The sequence below is a fragment of the Loxodonta africana genome, chromosome 1 (assembly GCF_030014295.1).
Source record: "Loxodonta africana isolate mLoxAfr1 chromosome 1, mLoxAfr1.hap2, whole genome shotgun sequence".
NCBI lineage: Eukaryota > Metazoa > Chordata > Mammalia > Proboscidea > Elephantidae > Loxodonta > Loxodonta africana.
This window is the reverse complement of record NC_087342.1, coordinates 120,990,120-121,016,180: the sequence shown is the minus strand read 5'-3', so window position 1 is coordinate 121,016,180 and position 26,061 is coordinate 120,990,120. Positions and strand designations below refer to the sequence as shown.

Genomic DNA, 26,061 nt, shown 5'->3' with positions numbered 1-26,061 from the left:
CCTAGAAGCACTATGTTGTATTTGTTGTAAAAGATTTGTCCCTTGTTTCAACTTTAATTAATGCCATAGCCAGGTGATTTAATAACACTACTACTCGCAGATACAAGTGAAACTAAAATAAAATCTTTTTAACTTTTTTTTTAATATCCCGTGGGGCTGATAGAGTCAGAGATGAGTTTTATGCCTGGCTCTTGGCAATCTGAGGTATTAAAAAAGCAGAAGTTAGCATATTAAAATTCTTTCCAGAACTCTGAAATATAATAAGGTGCTCCATAAGAAATCCCTACGACTTGGAAATCTGATTATACAATATCTAGAAGGGAAACCTGGCCATTATATACTAGGCTATCTCGTGTTAAAATGAGAAGCTCTAAGGGCACATTTAGGCAATTATTTAATAATTGGAAAATTGTGAGATTCACAGATGTCCTGAAATTTATAATCACTTGGAGAGAAAAAGCTGATAGTATCCTTATCTTCTACCAATCTTCAAGTCAATCTACCAGTATGTGTGAAGGATTGCACTGCAGTTGTTCTAAGTACATTTTTTTTTTTCTTTTGCCTTCTTAAGGAAAAAGGACTGTTTTGACCTTCATCAGAGCTGGCCTTGTATAGCAAATAGATAAGGGACCCTTGAGGAGAATAGAATAGGGTGGTGGTCAGCAATAGGTTGGGACTACTGTATTACACACAATTCCACACACCGTTTAAAACACGATCTGAAATGAATACAAGTAAAATGCTCTTAAAGGGGCTGATGCTGGTCAGAGAACAGACAAAGTGGGAGGCAAAGATAGAACTTAAAAAAAAAAAAGGGAAAAAAGATACCTGTAGCGGGCCTTGCCCTCGTGTTACCCATATAACTCCATTAATGGATTAAAATATTAATAACACAACCATACATATTTTTTTTCACATATTTTTCCATCAAAGTAATGGAGAGAGAGGAAGAGTGAGTACAACAGAAAAGGCAAGGACACTGGGTTGCTAGAGCAAACACACAATTTCTCTACACAGTTTTGCCTGGGGCGAGGCCTGACTATCAACTATTCTATGTATTTTCTTCAGAACTCTCTCAGCAAGAGGAGTTTTGCTTTTTTTTTTTTTTTTCCTTAATACAATGCAAGCACCCTGGTAAAATTTCTTATTAAACAAATGCAAACTAAAAAAAAACTGATTTTAAACAAATGTTTAAAGACAATGAGAAGCAATAAGGAGAACAGTGAAAGAGATCCGTTTAAGGCTTCTAGCCAATAGTTTGTACACGCATCAAACCACTGTTTAGATTCTAAGGTCAGTCTCACTGGTATGCCTCAGATTTCCCAAGGGCCTGAATCTCCCCTGTTCTAGAGAAACACTTCATAAATTGTCTTCTTTCCCTTCTTTGGCTACTTTCTATCCTACCTCCAAATGAATAGGTATTCTGTGAAGAAAAAAACGTTCCTCAGTAAAACATATTTGGAATACTAGACCCCCTTCTTAGAGATTTCTAGTGTACATGGGCATACTGAAGAGTATCAAAATATCTGAGAGGTTCTGGGAAAGAAAAACCTGTGTGACTTAGTATTTCGCCAGTTTAAACCCCCAAACAACCCTCTCCCACCTTCACCCCTAGGAATACCTATTAGAATTTCACAGGTCACTGGTATTATCTAGGAGAGTGTTTGGAAAATGCTAGTCTACACGTAAAACAATTACAATATTTTCTTGCCACATTTAAAGGATCGTGAAGATTTAAAAGACTTACCAAAAAAGCCTACTTAAAATCCTGAAAATTAAGATTTCTGCTTAAATGTGGCTTCTTGGTACAGTTATTTAGCTTTTGCCCTATCATTCTTCGAATTGAAACATCATCTGTATTGGGAAATAACTGTTTTGTGACTCCTGTAAAAAACAACAACAACAACAAAATAAAAACACTTTATGAGGACTTGCATTTTAAAGTATAAACTGGGAGAAAATATCAAACATTCCTCATTGTAATTTTGTCTCCATTTAACAAAAGCAGCCCAAACACTAATGAGATATTTAAACTGATGAATATACAGGCAAGTTTTCCAAATCAAAGCAAGAGTTATCAGAAAGTCTATTTTATACATTCAGAGTATGGATAGTTGTTTTCTATGGTACTATTCAACTTTAACCCTATTTGCTATGAACTCTCGGTCCCTTAGCCCCAAAATGTTAGGAATTTGTTTTCATTCATTCCCAACATCAGTTGAAATAACTAGATTCAGACTGATCTTTTTCGAACTAAGAAATGACACATTATTGAAATATATAGAGCTGGGATTCAGAGAATCCCTAAATTTGCTGAATGTTTGCAAAAAAAAAAAATTTTGAAAAGCTAGATAATCACACTTAAGGAGATTTATTAATTTCAGAACCGTAAATAGGATGTCCAACTTCTATCTTTCTAGAAGAAAAGATGATGGATGTAACCAAGAGAAAACAAGACATACTGTTACTGAAATTTTATTTTAAAAGGTTTTGAAATTTTACTTTCTAAAGCTATGAAATTTATGTCATTCAATTTTTATAGCAATATAAAATTTAGTTTTATTTTAATAATCGTGTGTAATATAAAGTTTTTCTATAAAATTTTCAATATTTAATAAGAGTATCATTTAGACTATGCTGAGATTTTTCTTTCACAGAAAAATAAATTTGAAAAAAATGAAGGAGCATAAAAGAATAACTTGACCTTGAATGATAATGTAATTTCAAATTTATGTGAGAGTATAATGCAATCTTATTATCACCTATGATTTCTTGAACTTCATTCTGATTCATAGCTGGTTTCACGGCTTTGTCCCTTGAAGTAGAGGATTTTGCCCCCGTCAGGCTGTGTGTGGCCATATATTCATTTGTGTAAAGTACTTGCATTAAATCATTAATAAACTTCTGAGGCTTGCTCTTATTACAACGGGCAATCTGCCATTTTTCAATCTTGAACTAAAAATGAAAATAATAATTGAAATAGGAAAAAAGAAATATTTGGAGAAATATATTACTAATTAAGACATACAAGAAAACAGTATCAACATTCTTTAAGTTGTTAGACTTTTAATATATATTTTACTTTTCAGCATTTAGAGTTAAATGATATCTTTAAGATAATTCCCAAGATTTATGCAGTATTTCTTCCAGAATATATACAAATTCTTGTCATATAATCTAAGGTCCCTGGTAGTCCAAGTAGTTTGTGCTGAACTACTAACTTAAAGGTTGGCAGCTTGACCCGACCCAGCGATCCCATGGAAGAAAGTCTTGGTGATCTGCTTCTGTAAAGATTACAGCCAAGAAAATCCTTTGGAGCAGTTCTACTCTTTAACACATTGGGTCACCATGAGTGGGATCGACTCAACAGCACTGGGTTTGGTTTTGTAATCTGGGTGGGGAGCTTTAAGTGTTCGTCCCATCCTCAAGACTTAATACTAAGTGTGGCAGAATAATGGCCCTCTGATCTCCGTATCCTAATCTCAGGTTCTGTAAATATGTTACCTTATATGGCAAAAATTACCTTTGCAGGTATGATTAAGGTTAAGGACTTTGACATGCGGAGATCATCCTGGGCCCACTCTAATCACAAGAGTCTTTAAAAGTGGAAGAGGGAGGCAGAAATATCGGTCAGAAAAGTGTGACAAAAGGAGGTGAGATTTGAAGAGTCAGAGGGACTTGACCTGCCATTGCTGGCTTTGAAGAAGGAAGAAGCCAATGAGTGCAGTAGCTTCTAGAATTAGGAGTGGCTTTTTCAGTTTACAGCCAGCAAAAAAACGGGGACTTCGGTCCTACAACCCCCTGGAACTGAATACTGCACAAATTGGAATTAACAAGAAACAGATTCTCTCCTAGAGACTCTAGAAAGGAATGCAGCTACTGACACCTTGACCTTAGTCTGGTGAGACTGCTACCAGACTTCTGACCTACAGACTGTAGAGACAATAAATTTGTATTGTCTTAAGTCACTAAGCTTGTGGTCATCCGTTACAGCAGCAATAGGAAACTGATATACTAAGATTCAAATATTCAGGATGTTAGACTATTAGTTAGCATTTAATTCTAGTTCTTGAAGGCATATTTTCTAAGGCTGATACCTGGCTCTGACAAAGCGTTTGTGTTTTTAGCGTCTGTTTCTTGATTAAGAGAAATTGGGAAAATAGAAAAAGAACTGTGTTTAGCGAGCATGAAGAGCCTGAAATCTACCTTCTTTCAATGATATAATCTTATAACCCTTAATGCATAATTATCCTTCTATCACTGGTTTAAGAGTTGATACACCATTTACTACAGGAGTTTACAGTTTAATAACTTTGTCAATGTCTGCAATTTGACTTTAGGTTTCTAGACTGGGTCTTTGTTTCACAAATAGTAGTTCTTATTATTTAAAAAAATTATGCAATAGGAATGTTATGGTTGTTTTCTAAAGTTATATGATAAAAGATTTCCTACCCTTATTTTAATTTTTATATTTAACTGTGTATCAAAGAACAACAGGGCAGGTATTTTAACTAACCTGTTTCTCATCAGTATGAGGCTCTTCCTCGGCATTCAAGGAAATTGGTGAACTGGAATTAGAATTGTTGCACGTTGAGGCAAATGAATCTGGTGAAGAGTTGTTTGTTGCTCTCCAGAGGGTAGTTGTAGATGTAGACATGACTCCTCCACCCTTCAGCAGGGCCTCGGCCATACCTACCAGTTCTTCAAACTGGGTGACAGCCTGCGGTAGCACTAAAATGGCAAGAAAAAGTAACATTTTATAAAATACCAATAATTACAGGTGTACATATACATATTTTTATTGGGTATATATGCATAGAAATGTGTGGAAGAATACTCCCAAATTGTTAACATTTACAAGCTTTGAAAATAAACGAGGTAGGAAGGGTGGTTGCAATGTATTTGCTATTTATTATTAAATAATTTAATAATTATAGTAAAGAATTTTAAAGCATTTGGTTATTGTATTTAAGTGCATATGCATTATTCTGTATCTAAAAAGAACATTTTAAGAAGTTGATTCCTTTTTGTTATTATAAAAATACCACTGAAGGTGTTTAATCTCTTATTTGGAGACATCAGTGATCCTATTAACAATCACCTTCCAGAAGCTCACACTTGGGCGTTAGGCCAGTTTAAATGCCAAGATAAAATAAGGCATTTCTCACAAATTAAACTCAATTTTCTGTGACCTTTGTATTTGGTTTGCCAGGAAATCAAATTCCGTTAAATTAACAAAAATTCACTGCCACAATTCAAACCTATGTTTTCACATATTACAGATGATGTTGTTGTTGTTTGTTGTTAGGTGCCGTTGAGTTGGTCCCGACTTATAGCAACCCTATACACAACAGAACGAACCACTGCCTGTTCCTGTGCCATCCTTACAATCATTATGCTTGAGCTCATTGTTGCAGCCACTGTGTTAATCCACCTTGTTGAGGGTCTTCCTCTTTTCTGCTGACCCGTACTCTGCCAAGCATGATGTCCTTCTCCAGGGACTCATCCCTCCTGACAACATGTCCAAAGTATGTAAGAAGCAGTCTCGCCATCCTTGCCTCTAAGGAGCATTCTGGTTGTACTTCTTCTAAGACAGATTTGTTCGTTCTTTTGGCAGTCCATGGTATGTATATTCAATATTCTTCGCTAACACCACAATTCAAAGGCGTCAACTCTTCTTCGGTCTTCCTTATTCATTGTCCAGATGATACTGGTAATCAATTGAATAGTCTCTTGGTTCCTTTTCTTTTCTTTTTTTTTTTGAATGGAAACTTACACATTCAAAGGTTTCATGTTCCTTATAAAATGGTCTTCTTTGTTGTTATAGCTAGCTTGTTTCCTAAGGACAAATAACAATTTGTTGGACTGGGAAGAGACCTTGGACCCTATCTAATTCAATTCCTCATTCTATGGTTGAGGGCAATTCCTGCTGGAGAGGTGAAAAGACTGAACTTTTTTTTTTTTTTAATTTTTATTGTGCTTTAAGTGAAAGTTTACAAATTAAGTCAGTCTCTCATGCAAAAATTTATATTCCAGGCACTCCTTGGAAACTCTATGGGGCAGTTCTACTCTGGCCTATAGGGTCGCTATGAGTTGGAATCGACTCGACGGCATTGGGTGTATACTCCTAGTTGCTCTCCCTCTAATGAGACAGCACACTGCTCTCCACCCTGTATTTCCATGTCCATTCAGCCAGTTTCTGCCCCCCTCTGCCTTCTTATCACCCCTCCAGATGGGAGCTGCCTACATAGTCTCATGTGTCTACTTGATCCAAGAAGCTCACTCCTCACCAGTATCATTTTCTATTGCATACTCTAGTCCAATCCCTGTCTGAAGACTTGGCTTTGGGAATGGTTCCTGTCTTGGGCTAACAAAAGTTCTAGGGACCATGACCTCTGGGGTCCTTTCTAGTCAAGACTGAACTTTTTTTATACTTCTTCTAAGCATATTATTAAGCTATAACCTTAAAAGAATATTTGACTTGAAAGGAGGAAATTAGGCATCCTGATGATGTGTTGAAATCAGTATATCTGATATTATATTGACAGGGAAATAGGAAAACCTACTAAAAGAGAATATCTTATTTTCTATTCTTTTAATAAATATTTACTAAGCATCTCTCATGTGCCAGGCATTTATTCAATCAATAATTATTTATTTAGCACTTAGTAAAATTAAATGTTTATTTCACTTTTACTCTGTGTCAGATACTAGTCTGAGAGCTTTACTAATGTTCACTTATTTAATCTTCATTGTCATTACCCCCAATCTACAGATGAGGACAATTAGGCAGTGAGAGGTTAAGTAACTTTCCCACGGCCATCCAGTTAGTAAAAAGAAGAGCCAAGATTCAAATTTACACTGTAGGCTCCCAAGTCCGTGCTATAAGCTGCTATCTTACATAAAAAAAAAAAAACAACTCAATATTTGCCAAGCACTATGCTAGGTGCTAGGAATTAAACCATGAACAAAAACAGGTGTGGTCCATGTCCTTTTAGAGCTGAAGTCTAGTGGAGGAAGGAGGCATTATTTAAGTAATCATGAAAATAAATGAGAAATTATAATTAAGTGCCACAAAGGAGAGGCACAAGGTGTCTGACCTAGCATGGGGTGGGAAGGGCAAGGGTGGCTTCCTTGAGGAGGTCAAGATTTGACCTGAAAGCTGAAATCGAACCAGGAATTAAATAGCTGAAGGGAATGAGGAAGGCATGGGCACAGGATATACAAGTTCCTCATTTGAGGAATTGCAAGAAGGCCGAAGCTAGGATGCAAAGAGAAAAAGAGGATTCGGTATGAAGTGAGGCTTTGAAAATATGCACTGTTTTTTCTAATTATGAAAGTTCACATGCATCCTTCTTGTCATTTTTATCTGTGCATTTCTATCTATATTTGTGCATTTTCTTGTACATAATTAGGACCAAACTATATAAACAATGTTGCATCATGATTCTTTTTTGCAATTAAGACTGGAAGGTGAATACTTTGCCTGTTTTTTTAGATGTTCTTGGAAAATATTATTTTTTGAGGTCTAATTTCCAGAACACTTAATTGTGTTCATGAGGAACCTTTACATAGATCAAGAAGCAGTTGTTCGGACAGAACAAAGGGATACTGATTGGTTTAAAGTCAGGAAGGGTGTGCATCAGGGTTGTAGTCTTTCATCATACCTATTCAATCTGTATGCTGAGCAAATAATATGAGAAGCTGGACTACATGAAGAAGAACGGACCATCAGGATTGGAGGAAGACTCATTAACAACCTGGGTTATGCAGATGACACAACCTTGCTTGCTGAAAGTGAAGAGGACTTGAAGCACTTACTAATGAAGATCAAAGAGCACAGCCTTCAGTATGGATTGCACCTCAACAGAAAGAAAACAAAAATCCTCACAACTGGGCCAATAAGCAACATCATGATAAATGGAGAAAAGATTGAAGTGGTCAAGGATTTCATTTTACTTGGATCCTCAACCAACAGCCATGGAAGCAGCAGTCAAGAGATCAAAAGACGCGTTGCATTGGGTAAATCTGCTGCAGAGGACCTCTTTAAAGTGTTGAAGATCAAAGATGTCACCTTGAAGACTAAGGTGCGCCTGACCCCAGCCATGGTATTTTCAATTGCATCATATGCATGTGAAAGCTGGACAATGAATAAGGAGGACCGAAGAAGAACTGATGCCTTTGAATTGTGGTGTTGGCGAAGAATATTGAATATACCATGGACTGCCAGAAGAACGAATAAATCTGTCTTGGAAGAAGTACGGCCAGAACGCTCCTTAGAAGCAAGGATGGAGAGACTGCGTCTTACATACTTTGGACATGTTGTCAGGAGGGATCAGTCTCTGGAGAAGGACATCATGCTTGGCAAAGTACAGGGTCAGCGGAAAAGAGGAAGACCTTCAATGAGGTGGATTGACACAATGGCTGCAACAATGGGCTCAAGCATAACGATTGTAAGGATGGCACAGGACTGGGCAGTGTTTTGTTCTGTTGTGCATAGGGTCGCTATGAGTCAGAACTGACTCAACGGCACCTAACAACAACAACAACAATCTACACACACTGAAAGGTAAGATGTTTTGTGAAGTCTGAGCAAAAATTAAGTAGATAAAGGGGATGAGTTTGACAAATGAATATACCTGGTTAATGCACATTTTCATAAAGATATAGGAACATTTCCATCCTCCCACAAAGTTCCCTCGTGTCCCTTCTAACTCAATCCCTGGCCTTGCCTCCTGACTTCTTCAGCCATAGATACATTTACCTGTTCTAGAATTTCATATAAATGGAGTCAAACAATATGTACTTTTTTGGGGGGCGGGGAGAGGATAGGAACGACTTGTTTTTTTTCTCTGCATAATGTTTTGAGATTCGTTTATGTTGTTTTGTGTATCCATAAGGCATTCCTTAGTAGTTTTTTATTATATGGCTATTCTACAATTAATGTCACCCACCATCGCTCATTACAATTCCTAAAGGCAATTGCTTCCAATTCTTTTACCTGTTTCTTCTGGTATTTACCTTCATGTTTTTAAATAATAATATGCAATACAACTATTTCTTGATTTTTTTTCAGACTCTGATAATTATTTATTGCTGTTCTACTATGTAATATAAGGATTTATTTAGCTCTCTTTCACCTCCCCCCTACAAACACACTCACATGCAAATACACATACACATTCTTTTCTACCATCCCAGTAGTTTTAAAACAAATTCTAGTTCAGTAAATATTGTGTTTACATTATGTAAATAATGTTAACAGTCTCTTGCAATTAAACCATGATGTTTTCCTGGGTTAATAATTGTCTCATTTTTAATTTATTTATCATTTTTTAATGTTTCTGTCACTAACACAAAGGAGCCCTGGTGGTGCAGCAGTTAAGTGCTCAGCTGCTAACCAAAAGGTTTGTGGTTCGAACCCGCCAGCCACCCTGTGGGACAAAGATGTGGCAGTTTGCTCTCAAAAAGATTACAGCCTTGGAAACCCTATGGGGCAGTTTTATTCTGTCCTACCTCTGTGAGTCAGAATCCACTCGATGGCACCTTTTTTTTTTAAAAAATATGGGGCACTAACACGTCTCTAAACTTTCTACCAGAACTCTCTCAGTAAGTTTGGATACATCATATCTGTTAATTTCATTTCTCTTTTTTTTTTTTTTTTTGAGATATCCTTTCTGGAACCCTCCATATCCCTCAAACAATCTGGATGCACTAGCTGCTCTCTAGGCCACTCTATACTTGGCACCCTGGGGCTTCCCTGCACTATTATCCTGCAGATCTCCTTTGACTCTTTCCTAAATGGGATCATCTGTTTTCTGGATATCATGTCTTTCTCTTTCTAGGTTTACTCTCATTTTGCAGGAGCACATCCTCTATTAGCTTTCCGAAAAAGGAGGCTAATAGAGATAATATTCTTGAGACTTTGTATGTGTGAAAATATTACTATACTACCCTCACATTTTACCCTCGCATTTGGCTATTAGTTTTGCTGGGCATAGAATTTTAGGTATAAATCACTTCCCTTCAGAATTCAGAAGGCGTTGCTTAATTATCCTGAGCTTCCAGTGTTGTTGGTGAAAAGTCCAATGCCATTCTGACTCCTAGGCTTTAGCATAATATGTGCTTGTTCTCTCTTAAAACTTTTGGATTTTCCCTTCCAGTGTTCTGAAATTTCACAGGATTATGCCTGTGCCAGGCCTTTTTTCACTCATCACTCTTGACCTTTGGTGGTATCCTTCAACGTAGAAATGTGTCCCAATTTTAGTCATCTAGAGCTGCTGTCACAGAAATACCCCAAATAGGTGGCTTTAACAAATAGAAATTTATTTTCTCACAGTTTAGGAGGCTGGAAGTTTGAATCCAGGGTGCCCACTCTAGAGGAAAGCTTTCTTTCTCTGTCAGCTCTGGAGGAAAATCCTTGTCTCTCTAAGTTTCAGATCCTGGCAATCTTCCTGTGGCTTGGCATCTCTCTTCCCCCTCTCTGCTCTGCTGGCTTCTTTAATCTCTTTTATATCTCAAAAGATTGACTCAAAATATATACTACACTAATCCTGCCTCATTAACATCACAAAGATAACTCATTCTCAAATGGGATTATAACCACAGGCATAAAAGTTAGGATTTACAACACATAATTTGGGGGGATATAATTCTATCTGTAACAGTGTCCTTCAGTTTTAGAAATTGATCTTATTATTTATTTTATAACTTCTTCCTCTTTTCTCTTTCAGGACCTCATAATCTTTAGATGTTGGACCTCCTGGACTAATTCACTATTTTTCTAATTTTTTATATTTCTCTTTTGTCTTTTTTGCTCTAATAATAAGATTTTCTTAACTTTAATTACAGAGAGCCCTGGTAGTGCAGTGGTTAAAAGCGCTTGGCTGCTAACCAAAAGGTGGGTGGTTCAAACCCACCAGCCACTCCATGGGAGAAAGATACTGTAAAGATTTACAGCCTTGGAAATCCTGTGGGGCAGTTCTACTCTGTCCTATAGGGTTACTATGAGCCAGATTCGATATGATGGCAGTGTGTTTTTTGAACTTTTACTTCCAGTCACACTTCAATTTCTAGTTTTTTTCCTTCCCTGTTCTTTGAATAATCCTTTTTAAAACTACTTTGATCTTGTTTCATGAACATAATGTCTCCTATTACTGGAGTTTTCTTCTGCTCCCTGCATCGTCTCTGTTTCCTCTGAATTTATTTTTCTGCTTGTTTTCTTGCTTTGATCTCTGTTTTTCATGTTATGGAATTTTCTCAAGTATTCATAACCCATCCCTCAGCTGTGCCCAGTGTCCCTGAGTTCATAGACTTTGGTTCACTGAGAGAAAACCTCCAGCTTCCATTGTGGTGAAGGAGCAGTACTTGCAGGCTACATGGGAGCATGTGTTTGTGAATCTGTATGTTGAAAGAGTCTTCATACAGGTTTTCCAATGAATTCCCCAGTTTTTAGCACTGCCAGCAGTAAGTACCATAATCTCCTCTCACATGTACAGTTCCTGAATCTTTTTCTAGTTCTGTGGTGTGATGTGGCTTATCTCTTTTTAACATTTCTGCCTCTATCCCTTCCGCAGCCCCAACGCAGACACTGAGCTTTCAGATTTGTCCAGATTAACTCAGTTACCACTCACCCAGCTGTTTCTCAACTTCTCATATTAATTGTCCTCTGCCTTAGTTTCCTAGTGCTGCCATAACAAAATACCACCAAGTACGTGGCTTTAATGAACAGAAATTAATTTTCTCACAGCTCTGGAGGCTAGAAGTCCAAATCAAGGTGTCAGCTGTGTTGACTCCTTCTGGGATCTTTGAGAGAGGAACTGTTTCATGCCTTACTCCTAGTTTCTGATGACTGATGACAGTCATTGATGTTCTTTTGCTGCTTAGCAATGCATCTGCCTCCATTGTCACATCGCATCTGTCTTCCCCCTGTGTGTGTCTCTGTTTCCCTGTCTGTCCTTCTCTTTTATAAGAGGCCACTAAGAAGAGATTGGAATTAAGACCCATCCTACTCCGGTATGATTTAGTGGCATCATTAGGGTCAGTGTCACCCAGTGCAGTGGCTCATGGTGTCACCCTCTGCCACGGACCTCTCTCTATACCAGGCCATGCAGAATCCTTAGTAATGTTTTTGTTTTAATGTTACTCGTAAATCATAATTCCTATATACCACTCCTTCTTTTCCTTTAATTAATAACTCATTCTCAAAAAAAAATTACTGATATACGTTCACAAATACCAATACCACAATGTTGTAGCTAAAACACCAGAAAATTTGACAAAATCAGTGACTATAAAAACAATAGCAGCATGGAAGAAAAAATAGGGACAACGTCAGGAGCCCTAATACATGGCATAAACAGTATACAAAACATTACTAAAAATGCAGAAGAGAAACTAGATAACTAGAAGCTCCTAAAAATCAAACACCTATGCTCATACAAAGACTTCCCCAAAAGAGTAAAAAGACTACCTACAGACTGGGAAAAAGTTTTGAGATATGACATTTCTGATCAGCACCTGATCTCTAAAAAATCTACATGATACTGCAAAAACTCAATTACAAAAAGACAAATAACCCAATTAAAAAATGGGCAAAGGATAGGAAGGGACACTTCACTAAAGAAGACATTCAGGTAGCTAACAGATACATGAGGAAATGCTCATGATCATTGGCCATTACAGAAATGCAAATCAAAACTACAACGAGATTCCATCTCACTCCAACAAGGCTGGCATTAATCCAAAAAAACCCAAAATAATAAATGTTGGAGAGGTTGTAGAGAGACTGGAACACTTCTACATTGCTGGTGGGAATGTAAAATGGTACAACCACTTTGGAAATCAATTTGGTGCTTCCTTAAAAAGCTAGAAATAGAGCTACCATACAATCCAGCAATCCCACCCCTTGGAATATATCCTAGAGAAATAAGAGCCTTTACATGAACAGATATATGCACACAAAATATTTATTGCAGCACTGTTAACAAAGCAAAAAGATGGAAGCAACCAAGGTGCCCATCAACAGATGAACGGATAAATAAATTATGGTATATTCACACAATGGAATACTACACATCGATAAAGAACAATAATGAATCCATGAAACATTTCATAACATGGAGGAATCTGGAAGGGATTACACTGAGTGAAATTAGTCAGTTGCAAAAGGACAAATATTGTATGAGACCACTATTATAAGAACATGAAAAATAGTTTAAACAGAGAAGAAAATATTCTTTGATGGTTATGAGGGTGGGGAAGGAGGGAGGGAGAGGGGTTTTCACTAGTTAGGTGGTAGATAAGAACTATTTTAGGTGAACGGAAAGACAACATACAATACTGGAGAGGTCAGCACAACTGGACTAAACCAAAAGCAAAGAAGTTTCCTAAATAAACTGAATGCTTCAAAGGCCAGCGTAGCAGGAGCAGGGGTTTGGGGAACCATGATTTCTGGGGACATCTAAGTCAATTGGCATAATAAAATCTATTGAGAAAACATTCTGTATCCCACTTTGGATAGTGGCGTCTGGGGTCTTAAATGCTAGCAAGGGGCCATCTAAGATGCATCAATTGGTCTCAATCCACCTGGGGCAAAGGATAATGAAGAACACTAAAGACACAAGGTATTTATGAGCCCAAGAGACAGAAAAAAAAAGGGCCACATAAACCAGAGATGACATCAGCCTGAGACCAGAAGAACTAGATGATGCCCAGCTACAACCGATGACTTCCCTGACAGGGAACACAACAGAGAACCCCTGAGGGATCAGGAGAGCAGTGGGATGCAGACCTCAGATTTTCATAAAAAGACCCGACTTAATGGTCTGACTGAGACTAGAATGACCCCAGAGGTCATTGTCCCCAGACCTTCTGTTAGCCCAAGACAAGAATCATTCCCAAAGCCAACTCTTCAGACAGGGATTGGATTGGACTAAGCAATAGAAAATGATACTGGTGAAGAGTGAGCTTCTTGGATCAAGTAGATACATGAGACTATGTGGGCAGCTCCTGTCTGGAGAGGAGATGAGAAGGCAGAGGGGGTCAGAAGGTTCCCGAATGGACACGAAAATATACAGTGGAGGGAAGAAGTGTATTGTCTCCTTAGAGGGAGAGCAACTAAAAAAAAAAAAAAAAAAAAAATATAGCAAGGTGTATATCAATTTTTGTATGAGAGACTGACTTGATTTGTGAACTTTCACTTAAAGCACAATAAAAATTACAAAAAATAAAAATAAAAACCTCTGGCAGCAACAAGAAAAACAGGGCATGCTTGTAGCACGTACAGATGAAACCACATGACTCAAAGCATCCTTGTAATTGGGTAATAATGACAGCGCTGACTGGGGTGCATTAGAAGGTTCAAAATGTAAATTAGCATAGAGTTTAGCATTGTAGGTATATTGAAACATGTAAGCTATGAGTCGGAATTGACTGGGTGGCAATATGTTTGGTTTTTTTGTTTTGTTTAAGCTGAGTTTACGAAAAATTTTTTGTTGTTACAACTAATTAAAGGGATATTTTTGTAAAAAATAATAAATTTCTGCTGAAACACTGCACAAAAATTTTATGGGCAATCATTTTGGTGTCACCCCTCTGACAGTGTCACCTGGCAAGGTCTGTACCCCCTGCAGCCCCCTAGTGATGCCATTGTATGACTTCATTAATTTAACTGATAACAACTGCAAAGAAAAACACTATTTTCCCAAACAAGATCACATTCACTGGTTCAGGTGTTAGGATTTAGCATAACTTTTGGGGGACACAATTCAACCCATAATGACATATTTTATTTGCTGTGTTCTTTTTGGAAGTTTTCTTTGTCTTTGTGGTTTTATGCATTTTAAATTTATGTTTAGTGGAGTTTCAAGAGAGGAGGAAAAGTCACACATATTTAAATGAAGCTTTTCTGCTGTATTTAAATGAAGCTGGGAAAAACATTGATTTTTGACTCCTTACTGAAATATCAGTTATAAAGTTGGGTTTTCAGCTGATTCTTTTGTTTTTGCCACTAAGGCTCCTGTTGTATATTCATTCTCTATGTTGTTGTTGTTAGGTGCTGTTGAGTCCATTTCAACTCCTTATAACCTCATGTGACAGAGGAGAACTGTCCCATAGGGTTTTCTAGGCTGTAACCTCTGCAGGAATAGATTACTAGGTCTTTCTCTCATGGAGTGGTTGGATGGGTTGAACTACCAACCTTTCCGTTAGCAGCCAAGTGATAATTTAATAGCCTTCTATAAAACATATCACTAATTTCCTTTCACATTTTATTGTGCTGGTCAGTTGTGGCCCAGAAGACATATTTCAAATGCTTACCACACACATACATAGCACATACACGCAGTTGCCATTCTGAATGTCTAGAATTGTATGTGTATTCTGCCATTTTTCTTAGTAGGCTTTATAAATAAACAGTCTTAACTCTTAGTTCTACGTGTTATTAGGGACATTGAGCAAAAGATAAATAACCAGCATGCATTGGACACTCAGGCCCTTTTGTTATTTGGATTATATATGAAATGTCAACCAACTGGTATCTCCCTAGTTTCCAACTGTGGCTTCACAATGAGACCTATGCTGATGACACTATTTAAAATCTCAAACTCCCTCCTCTGCCTCAAATCCCCTTTGCCTCTCTCTGTTTTTCATGGCACTTATCATCTTCTAACATATTACATAATTTATTAAATTATTATTTTGGCGCAATGGTTAAGTGCTCAGCTGCTAACTGAAAGGTTGGTGGTTCTAACCCACTCAGCAGGTTTGTGGAAGAAAGACCTGGTGATCTGCTCCTGTAAAGATTATAGCCTAGAAAACCTTCTGGAGCAGTTCTACTGTTACGTGGAGTTGCTATGAGTTGAAATCAATTTGACAGCACCTAAAAAAAAAAAAAAAAAAAAAAAAAGTTTTTTTTTTTTTTAACAACAATAACATTTTCCCTCACTACAATATAAGCTCTATGAGGGCAGCGATCTTTGTCTGTTTTGTTCACTGATCTTTCTAAGCACTTAGAACAGTGCTTGACATATAGTACCCGCTTACCGTGTAGGGACTCTAAATTATTTACTGAATGAATAAATGAATGAATGAACACTCAGGTAGAGGCAGGCAGTTACCCACTTTCCCTGTTGCCAATACCGATTTTACTATTTGCTTTCTAGGTTTATATTCTAGTCTGTGTGTATGGAGGAGGGGGCAGACAGTATTAAATATATAGTAGATTATATATAGTTATAAAAGCCAAAGAGAGAACAAAACAGAGAAAGACAATACAAAATGTTGAGAGTTGGAGGTGAAGTTGAAATTTTAGATGGGGAGAGGAGGTGAGGGAAAAGATGAATTTGGAGCAAAGACATGAAGAAAGTGAGGGTGCAAGCCGTGTAGATATCTGGGGAAGAACATTCCAGATAGAGAGAATGGAACAGACAGCATGCCTGATGTTTCCAAGTAAATGCAAGTGGTCAGTGTGGCTGGATCATAGAGAAAGAGGGGAAGAGTAGTATAAAATAAGGCCAGAGAAATAACTGGAGGGGAAGTGGCCAGATCATGTAAGGACTCAAAGATCATAATAAGGACTTCAGTTTTTTCTCTGAGTGAGGAAGGAATTCACTGGAGGGTTTTGAGCAAAGGAGTGACAGGAATTGACTTATGTGTTGAAAATAGACTGTAGAGGAGCAAAAGCCAAAGTAGAGAGACCTGTTAGGAGCCCACCATAATAATCTAGGGGAGAGATAATGGTGACTTGACCAGAGTGGCAGTAGTGGGAATGGTAAAAAGGCATTAAATTCCAGAAATATTTTTAAGGTAAAGTTAGTAGGATTTGATGATAAACTGAATGTGCAGGGTTAAAGGAATAAAGAAACCCAAGATAACAGCACGGTCTATGGTCTGAGAAACTGGAATAATGAAGTTACCATTAACTAAGACGAGGAAGAAAGAGAGAAACAGGATGAGGGAGGTCAGAAATGTGGTTTGAGGTAGGTTAGTCTGAGATGCTTATTAGTCATGTCAAATACACAGTTAGTGAGTTTGGGGAAAGGTCCAGGCAGCACATACAAATCTGAGAATCAGAGATTATCGATAGATTTCAACAACATATGATTGGATAAGATTACCCAGGGGGTGAATGCAGATACAAAAGAAAGTCGTCCAAGGACTCAGCCTGGGGCATCATCAAATATTCTGTGGGTAGGATGATAAGAGGAATCAGCCAATAAACTGAGATGGAAAGACCAGCAATGTAGGAGGAGAACTGGTGAGTGTGGTGTCCTGGAAACCAAGTGAAGAAAGTTTTTCAAGGAAGGAAAGATTGTCAAATGTGTCAAATGCTGCCGATGCTGCGCTTAAGATGACAATTGAGGAATGACCATTGGGTTAAGCAGTGTGCAGATTACTGATGATCTTGGGAAAAGAAGTTATAATGGGATGATATGGACCTGACTGAAGTGGGATCTAGAGAGAATAAAAAAATAAGTGGGGGAAAATTGAAGAGAGTATGTACAGTCAAGTCTTTCAAGGAGTTTTCCTATAAAGAGAGGAAGGGAATAGGGTGGAAGGTAGAGAAAAAAACAGGTTGAAAGAGAATTTTTCTTTTTAAATGGAAGAAGTAGTAGTATATTTGATGCTAATGGGAATAATTCAACAGAGAAGGAAAACTTTATCATGCAGGGAACAGGGGGAAGAATGACTGAAACACTGTCCTTGAATAGGCAAAACGGTTGGAGTTGGAGTATAGGTGCATAGGTGGAGAGATGGTCTTTGGCTAGAACAGGGCTAGGTCATCATGAGCAGCAGGAGAGAAAGTGGAGCATACAAGCACAGGTGGAAGAAGGCAAGAGTTCCTTCTTATGCTCCAATTTCTCAGTGAAGTATGAAGCAAAGCCATCAAATAAGAGTGAGGATAAGGGAGGAAGTGTTGGAGATGGCACAGGGAGGAGAAAGATTGCAACAGCCATCTGGAAAAGAAAGTTTATTTCGTCTTAGTGACTCTTTCATATACTACCGGACCTGATTTGGCACTCTTTTCACTGAGATTTTTTTTACCTACAGAAATTGGTCTATAATTTTCTTTTTGAGTGTTTATGCATCAGGTCCTGCTGTCAATGAGTAAAAACAGTGACAGTAACAGTAATAACTACCATTACTGAGTACCATATGCCAGGCACTGGGTAAAGCTTCTCTTCTAATTATCTTGTTTAAAAAAAAAAAAAAAAACCCTTATAGCAACAAGGAAATGCTTTATTATGCCCATTTTGTTGTAACTGAAGGAAATTGAAGCTGGGGGTGAGGGTACTATAAAGTGACAAGGCCAAAGTTTTATAGCTAGAAAACAAGAGTTGGAATTTAATCCAAAATCTATGTTTTTAACCAGAAATTTATGCCTACTTTATAAAATAGCTTTTCATCTTACTCTGAATTTGGAACAGATTGCATAAAAACAGGAGTTATCTGATTTTTGAAAATTTCAAAAACCTCACTAGGAAAAATCATCAGTCATAAAAATGCAATATTTAAAGGGAAAAAGTAAAGAGGTAATGGTTTGTTAGTGGAATAAATATCTTATTCCCATTCACATGTGGCTGTTTCTACTTACACTATCACACATTCAATTTAATAAATATTTCTACAAATGCATGTGAACCATTACTCTGTCAGCCTCACCCATCACCATGTTCTACCTGTCTCCTGTCAGTTCTGCCTCTAAAGTATTGTGGAACTGTCATCTCTATTTTCACAGCCAGCTCCCTCGGCTGCCATGTTCTTAATCTGGATGATTGCAACACCCTCCATGTACTGCTTTTATACTTGTACCCATTCTGCACACAGCTGCCAGGGAAATCTTTTTTTCAAAATGTTCTAAGTATTTACTGTTTTACAACAGAATGCTTGCTGCCCAACATAAGGCATGATTGCCAAATACTCAGCTGTACAAAATACTGCATGGTGCTTAACTACAAATGGAAAACATAATTTTTGAAAAATAAACACTTAAACACAATGTAGGGACTTACAGAAGGGCATTAAGCCAGGTGGTTTCTAATTTCCTTAGGCTGATCTTTCTCCTCTATATATCCCCAGAGGAATAGATTATTTCCTTGAACCACTCCCCACAACACAGAAACTAAAATTTAATATATGGATTCATCAGTCTCATTGATTCCATAATGGATCACAATAAGCCTCATTTCTAGAGCTTTCCCTAGCAGAGGAGAATGAGTAAGCCCATCATTAACTTCCTAACTTGCTTGTTCTGTCTTACTAATCTTTTTTCTCTAGGTTCTAGCACAGTGAATGACCTATACCAAATGCCCAGTAAATACCTGTAGAACATTATCAAATGAGTACCACATTTAGTATTTTGTAGGAATAATCTAGAATTTTCTAAGCAGTAAAACAGATGCTTCAAAAGAGTGCTTCCAAATTTAAATTATATAATCATGTGGTTTTCTTAAAATGTGATTTTTGAGTTACCTATGGTAACTGATCCTCTTTTTCATTCTTGACAGCTGATTTGCAATACTTTTCACTCGTCACATATATTCTCTTTCATCTCAAATGTCAAAATTTCTCAAAGTTTACCTTGAAGCATGACCAAAGACTGTCGGAGTCGGCTGTTTTCTTTCCGGGTGTTTGTTAGTTTTTGCTTCAGGCTTTTTATTTTGGTGAGCAGTTCCTCCTTTGATAATTCTGCTAATGGCTCTTCATCTTCACTGGAGCTCTCGCCTGGCAGAAAGGCATTTCTCGAAAATGGGTCTCTCTAAAAAACAAGGCAGGCATAACAAAAGAAGCTTCAGAGTGTTGTCAATAGCTTATTCCATGTTCTGTGTGCTAAAGGGGCTTAATCAGATTGACAAATGCCTGTTTGGCCATGCACTTCCTGTACCAGGAGAGGAACCAGGCCCTAACTGATAATCTAGACAAGTTTTGTCTCCCACCATCCAGAGGACCTCAGGAGAAGGGAAGAACATTAAAGTTTCATGCATATGTGCCTCACTTTCTGCCTAACTTCGGTGAAAAATATAAAGTAGAAAAACAGCATAACAGAGTAGAATCAACAAGATCACCACTCAAATCTGGGCTCTTTCTTTGATATACAGTCTGATGCTGAGCAGGATGCTTCACTATCTGAACCTTACTTCTTTCATCTGTAAATACACGCAAAGTATTTAATAAAATAGGAGAGCTTAGCAAGAGGGCAGGACACAAACCAACATACAAAAGGTAGTTGCTTCTATATAGTAGCAACAAACAATCAGTAACATAGTATTCAAAAGGACACCACTTATTAAGTCAAGACTAGTGGTGACCTGTAGGGAGGAATGTTGGGGTGGAACCTGGGAGGGGGAACAATGAGAGTTTCTGGGGTGCTGGTGATATTCTATTTCTTGACCTGGCTGTGTTCAGTCCGTGATAATTCATCAGACATGTACTTCTGATATGTATACATATTATACTTTAATAAAATGCTTATAAAAATATCTTCAGAAAGTGAATTTTATAGTTTCCTATAACAATTTCCGGTCCTTAGAATCTAAATGTTTTGTATTTACATTTAATCTCTATTTTGAGAACAGCTGCCATTAGCGTATAACAAAAGATGTGCAAGATCTTTAAGTAGACAGTCATAAAATACCTCTGAAAGACATCAAACAAAATCTAAATTGATGGAGAAAGATCCCATGTTTAGAGATAAGGAGACTTAATTTAAAAAATATTAACTACGATACCAAACTCGCTGCCATTGAGTTGATTCTGACTCAATGCGACCCTAAAGGACAGAGTAGAACTGCCCCATAGGGTTTCCAAAGAACACCTCGTGGATTCAAACCGCCGACCTTTTGGTTAGCATCTATAGCTCTTAACCACTATGCCACCGGGGTTTCCATTAACTACCATATAACCCAGCAATTCCACTCCTAGGCATATACCCTACGGATCTAATAAAATGACATGAACAGACAGGTGCATGCCTGTGTTCGTTGCAGCACTATTCACAATAGCAAAAATATGGAAATAACTCAAGCGCCCATCAGCAGATGAATGGATGAGCAAAACGTAGTACATACATAAAATGGAATACCACTCAGCCATAAAGAAAAATGAATTCCTGAAACATCTTACAACGTGGATGAACCTGAAGAACATTATGTTGAGTGAAATAAGTCAGTCATAAAAAGACATATATTGTATGTACTCACTTTCATGAAATGACAAGGATAGGTAAGTATACAGAGACCAATGTTCATTCGTAGTTACCAGGGATGGGGGGGAGGAAAGCATTCCCTAGGTAATAGTCACTTTTTGTTTATGGCGATGGGAAAGGTGGCATCGGATGTGAGAAGTTTGCACAGCTTGACTAAGGTAATTGATGTCAATAAACTGTACACAAGAAAAAGGATGAATTGGCAAATGCTATGTTATATGTAATGTTGCAATATAAGAACAACCAAAAAAAAAAAGGGAGGGCTACAGATGCTGATACTAATTAGATACAACAATCACCTTATGAGATTACTTCTCTTGGTTAGAAAGTTTAGGGTCATAGTCTCATGGGACAATCCAGTCAATTGGCATAATATAGTTTTTAAAGATTATGTTCTATCTCCCAGCATGGTGAGTAGTGCCTGGGGTCTTAAAAGCTTACGAGAAGCCATCTAAGATACAACTATTGGTCTCTCTTCATCTGGAACAAAAGAGAAAGAAGGAAACCCAAGAATCGGAGAAGGAACCGGACTATAGGACTGTCTCCATAAATAACTGCCTTCTAGACCTTGAGACCAGAAGAACTAAATGAGGCCTAGCTACCACTTCTGAACATTCTGGTCACGGACACAATAGATGGATCCTGATAGAAACAGAGAAAAATTCTTAAAGCACACAGACTTGCTGGACCTGGTGAGGCTAGAGGAGTCCCTGATATTATTGCCTCGAGTTATTTTTCAAACCTTGAATCAAAACTATCCCCTGAAGTCACCTTCAAACTAAGTAACAGTTTAGCTCAAAAAGTAAAAATTGTCACCCTTGAGTAGTGTGTTCTTTAAAAAAAAATCTATATAAGACCAAATGGACAACAGCAATTCTAAAGCATAGATAAGAAGGTTGCGGGGCAGGGAATTTAAGTCAATGGGAATGAAACAACTAGAACAGAAATAATAAGAATGTTGACACAATGGGAAGAATGCAACCAGTTACTGATGTATTATGCCTAATTATGCCTAGCAAGTATTAAATGGGAGTGGGTTTCGTTGTGTGTATTTTCACCAAAAAGAAAATAAAATATTAATAAAAAGACATAACTCAATTAAAAAATTGACAAAGGACTTAAAAATTTAACCAGAGATATACAAATAGCCAATAAGCACACGAGAAGATGCTCAACAGCATTAGTCACTATATACATATACATATAAAATATATGACTATATAAACCAAAACGAAACCAAACCCAGTGCCGTCGAGTCAATTCTGACTCATAGCGACCCTACAGGACAGAGTAGAACTGCCCCATAGAGTTTCCAAGGAGCGCCTAGTGGATTCGAACTGGCGACCCTTTGGTAAGCAGCTGTAGCACTTAACCACTAAGCCACCAGGGTTTCCATATGACTATATACTAGTCATTATATACATATATAATGAGATGTATATGTGAATATATGTACATATATACGTATGTATATACATAGACATATATATGCACATACACAAACACACATGCACATATATATCAGTTATATATATATAAGTTGCGTTTGAGTTGATTGCGACTCAGGGCAATCCCAAAAGTGTTGGCGTAGAACTGTGCTCTATAGGGTTTTCAATGGTTGATTTTTTGGAAGTAGACACCAGACCTTTTTTCTGAGGTGCCTCTGGGTGGATGGTAGTTAAGTGCTTAATCGTTTGTGCCACCCAGAGACTCTCATACCTAAATCCAAAAAAAAAAAAAAAGCTCTTGCCAGCAGTCAATTTCAATTCATAGTGACCCTACAGGACTGAGTAGAATTGCCCCATGGGGTTTCTAAGCAGCAGCTAGTGAATTTGAACTGCTGACCTTTTAGTTAGCAGCCAAGCTTTTAACCACTGTGCCACCAGGGCTCCCATACCTAAATAGGAGCAGGTAAATTGTTGAATATGTTTTTAATTCAACTCATTCAACATTCAAAGGAGAACATGAAATTATAGTCCCTTGGTTGAATAAAATTTAAAGAAAAGAATAAATTAATAGAAGAGAAAGAATCAATAAATTATTAAAGTCATTATGGTTGAACTAGCTAATAAAATTATATCAAGGTAACAGAAAACCAACCTGTTGTTTATCCATGTCACTATTCACATTCTCTGAGTCCATTGTCTCTGTCCTTTTCCTCTTTCCTTTCCTAAAAGCTTCATCATCGGTAATTTCATCCGTTTGCAAGATCTTCTGCATTTTCTCAATTGGTTATCAAGGGTCTTTTGAAATGTGAGAAGAGGAAATACCCATGTAGATGATGCTATTCTAGGCGTAGCACAAAAGTTAATGTTCTTCCTTATTTTTTTTAAGAAAAAGCACACACACACAAAAGGATACATATTTAAAACTGTATGTTTGATAATAGCACTAGCTATTCATATAAACTACTTTTATTAAATGCTTCTTTACCTTTCTCTCCCCCATTGACCAATTTTCTACTCATTTTTATTTCTTTCTAAAGTCTTTCAATTTCATAACCATCATGAAGGGATGGTATCCATGAAGGGATTTACAATGAATTGTTGCTTACAAAATCAAATAGTGTAAAAATTTTCTGTCTTTACAAGTTTTTTCTTTTCAACCAGTTGTGAAGAGTCTAAAAAATGAAGTAGAAACATTCTAAATTTATGCAACCACTATCTCAGAGGACTGAAATTGTCCATCTAGGAAAAAGACAAAAACAGCAGGTCTCCCCAGGACCAAAATACTCCACGGAAAGAAACAAGAATTGCTTAGAGATTTTTGTTGTGGTTTTTGTTACTGGAAACCCTGAAATCTTGAGGTGGAAGAATTTTCCTTGGCATAAACTGAAGAATTATACATAAAGAATGGTGGAAAAAAATCTCGAGGGCAACAACACATTTCATATAAACTGTAGGGGACATTTTTCAAACTAATAGAGTAGGTGATTTGTTCTTGCATAATACTGAATTGAAATGATCAAAGTGAATTTTTGCTACACACAGACGATGTAACACATTAGGTCTTAGCATTCTTACTGCAATATATCACTGGAGCAATGCTCATTAAAAAATAAAAATTCACACATAGAGAGTGCATAAAGCAAAAGTGTGAAAGTCTTATTCTATCCTCTTCCCTTTTAAAATAAATAATCAGGTTTTAATAGTTATTATTTGCTACTTTAAACTTTTTTATTCCTGCCAAAAATTATTTCAGGCTTGCAAATTACTAAAAACAAATTGGTTTACAAAAACATAGGCTTTGCATTATCCCTAAATGGGTTAAACTTTTCTCTGCTGATAGGATTTGGTTAAAAAACAAATCCTCATGTTTCTTCACAAAAGTGAAATTTATGCAAGACGAACCAGAATGGATGTATCAAATTTCTTTCAGAATGACTACTGTTCAGTGTATTTCAGGCCTATTTTCTGTTATAACATCCACAAACATGTGATTCCATGCTTATGATATATGCCAATTAGCAAGTTCAGATGGGATATTATAAACATGGTTGTACATTAAATATTACTAGTTCCTGATAGCTAGTGAAAAATTCATCATGTAGTTATGTCTTCCCTACCCTTGCCTGCATTTTTTTTTTTCTTTTTCTTTTGTGAAAGAAAGCATTTCATTAATCTTACACATAGTTGGGAGCCCTGGTGGCACAGTGGTCAAGAGCTCAGCTGCTAACCAAAGCTTGGCAGTTTGAATCTACAGCTCCTCCTTGGAAACCCTGTGGGGCAGTTCTATTCTGCCCTACAGTGTTGCTATGAGTTGGAATCGGCTCAATGGCAATGGGTTTTGTTTGGTTTGTTACATAGTTGTAGGGCAAGATTAAACATAACCACAGACATGAGAACACCCAAGATATGTTTTTGGATGAATAATATAAGCCAATGGATTTCAAACATTTTTTTAACCACAACGTTTTGAACCAGAAAACAAACAGACACACACAAGTTTTATGACACAATACTTACCTTAATACATCTCATACACTCTCTCAGTTTCTATTCCATCTACTCTATTCTATTTAAAAGCACATGGCATTAACTTCACAGCTCACTAATGGGTTACAATCCATAGTTTGAAAAACAGTGATCTAAGCAACAACCAAATTATGAAAATATTAATATCTAAGAAATAAGGCATAGATAAAGGTGAGGTTTGTAACTAATCAAAGTGAAGATCACACACAGAAAAGACAAATCAAGATTGGGATGCCTCTAAATGATGGTGTGCCTTTTCGTGCAGTACTCCCAGCACTGAGTAACACACAGTCTTAAAACAAGTGCTTGAGTAATGTCTTAGTCATCTAGTGTTGCTATAACAGAAATACCGCAAGTGGATGGCTTTAATAAAGAGAAATTTATTTCCTCACAGTAAAGCAGGCTAAAAGTCCAAATTCAGGGCGTCAGCTCCAGGGGAAGGCTTTCTCTCTGCTGGCCCTGGGGGAAGGTTCTTGTCTTAATCTTCCCCTGGTGGAGGAGCTTCTCAGGCATAGGGATGCTGGGTCCTTTTTGCTCTGCTCCTGGTGGTGTTTTCTTGGGGTATGAGGTCCCCCTGTCTCTGCACTCGCTTCTCTCTTGTATATCACAAAAGATTGCCTCAAGACACAATCCAGACTTGTAGGTTGAATCCTGCCTCACTAACACAACTGCTGCCCATCCTCCCTCACTGACATCATAGAGGCAGGATTTACAACATATAGGAAAACCACATAATACCAGGAATCAAGGCCCAGCCCAACTGATACACATGTTTTTGGGGGGACATAATTCAATCCATGACGGGTAGCTTTCTCATCAGTCAAGGTGTTCTTGACTTCTGGGGGTAAATTACTAGTTTTACTCAGCACTAAACAACAGCAA

At 37.4% G+C, this 26,061-nt stretch overlaps 1 protein-coding gene across 1 annotated transcript; it reads right to left on the bottom strand.

Annotated features, from left to right (window-relative positions):
* Positions 1–1,156: 1,156 nt before the first annotated feature.
* Positions 1,157–24,179, bottom strand: BEND6 (BEN domain containing 6). The gene is made up of 5 exons (XM_023544663.2): positions 23,306–24,179; positions 19,582–19,759; positions 4,517–4,731; positions 2,763–2,955; positions 1,157–1,884 (listed from the first exon to the last, which is right to left on the bottom strand). The coding sequence occupies exons 1-5, from the start codon at positions 23,423–23,425 to the stop codon at positions 1,757–1,759; spliced, it is 834 nt and encodes a 277-aa protein (XP_023400431.1). The 5' UTR covers positions 23,426–24,179; the 3' UTR covers positions 1,157–1,756.
* Positions 24,180–26,061: the final 1,882 nt, after the last annotated feature.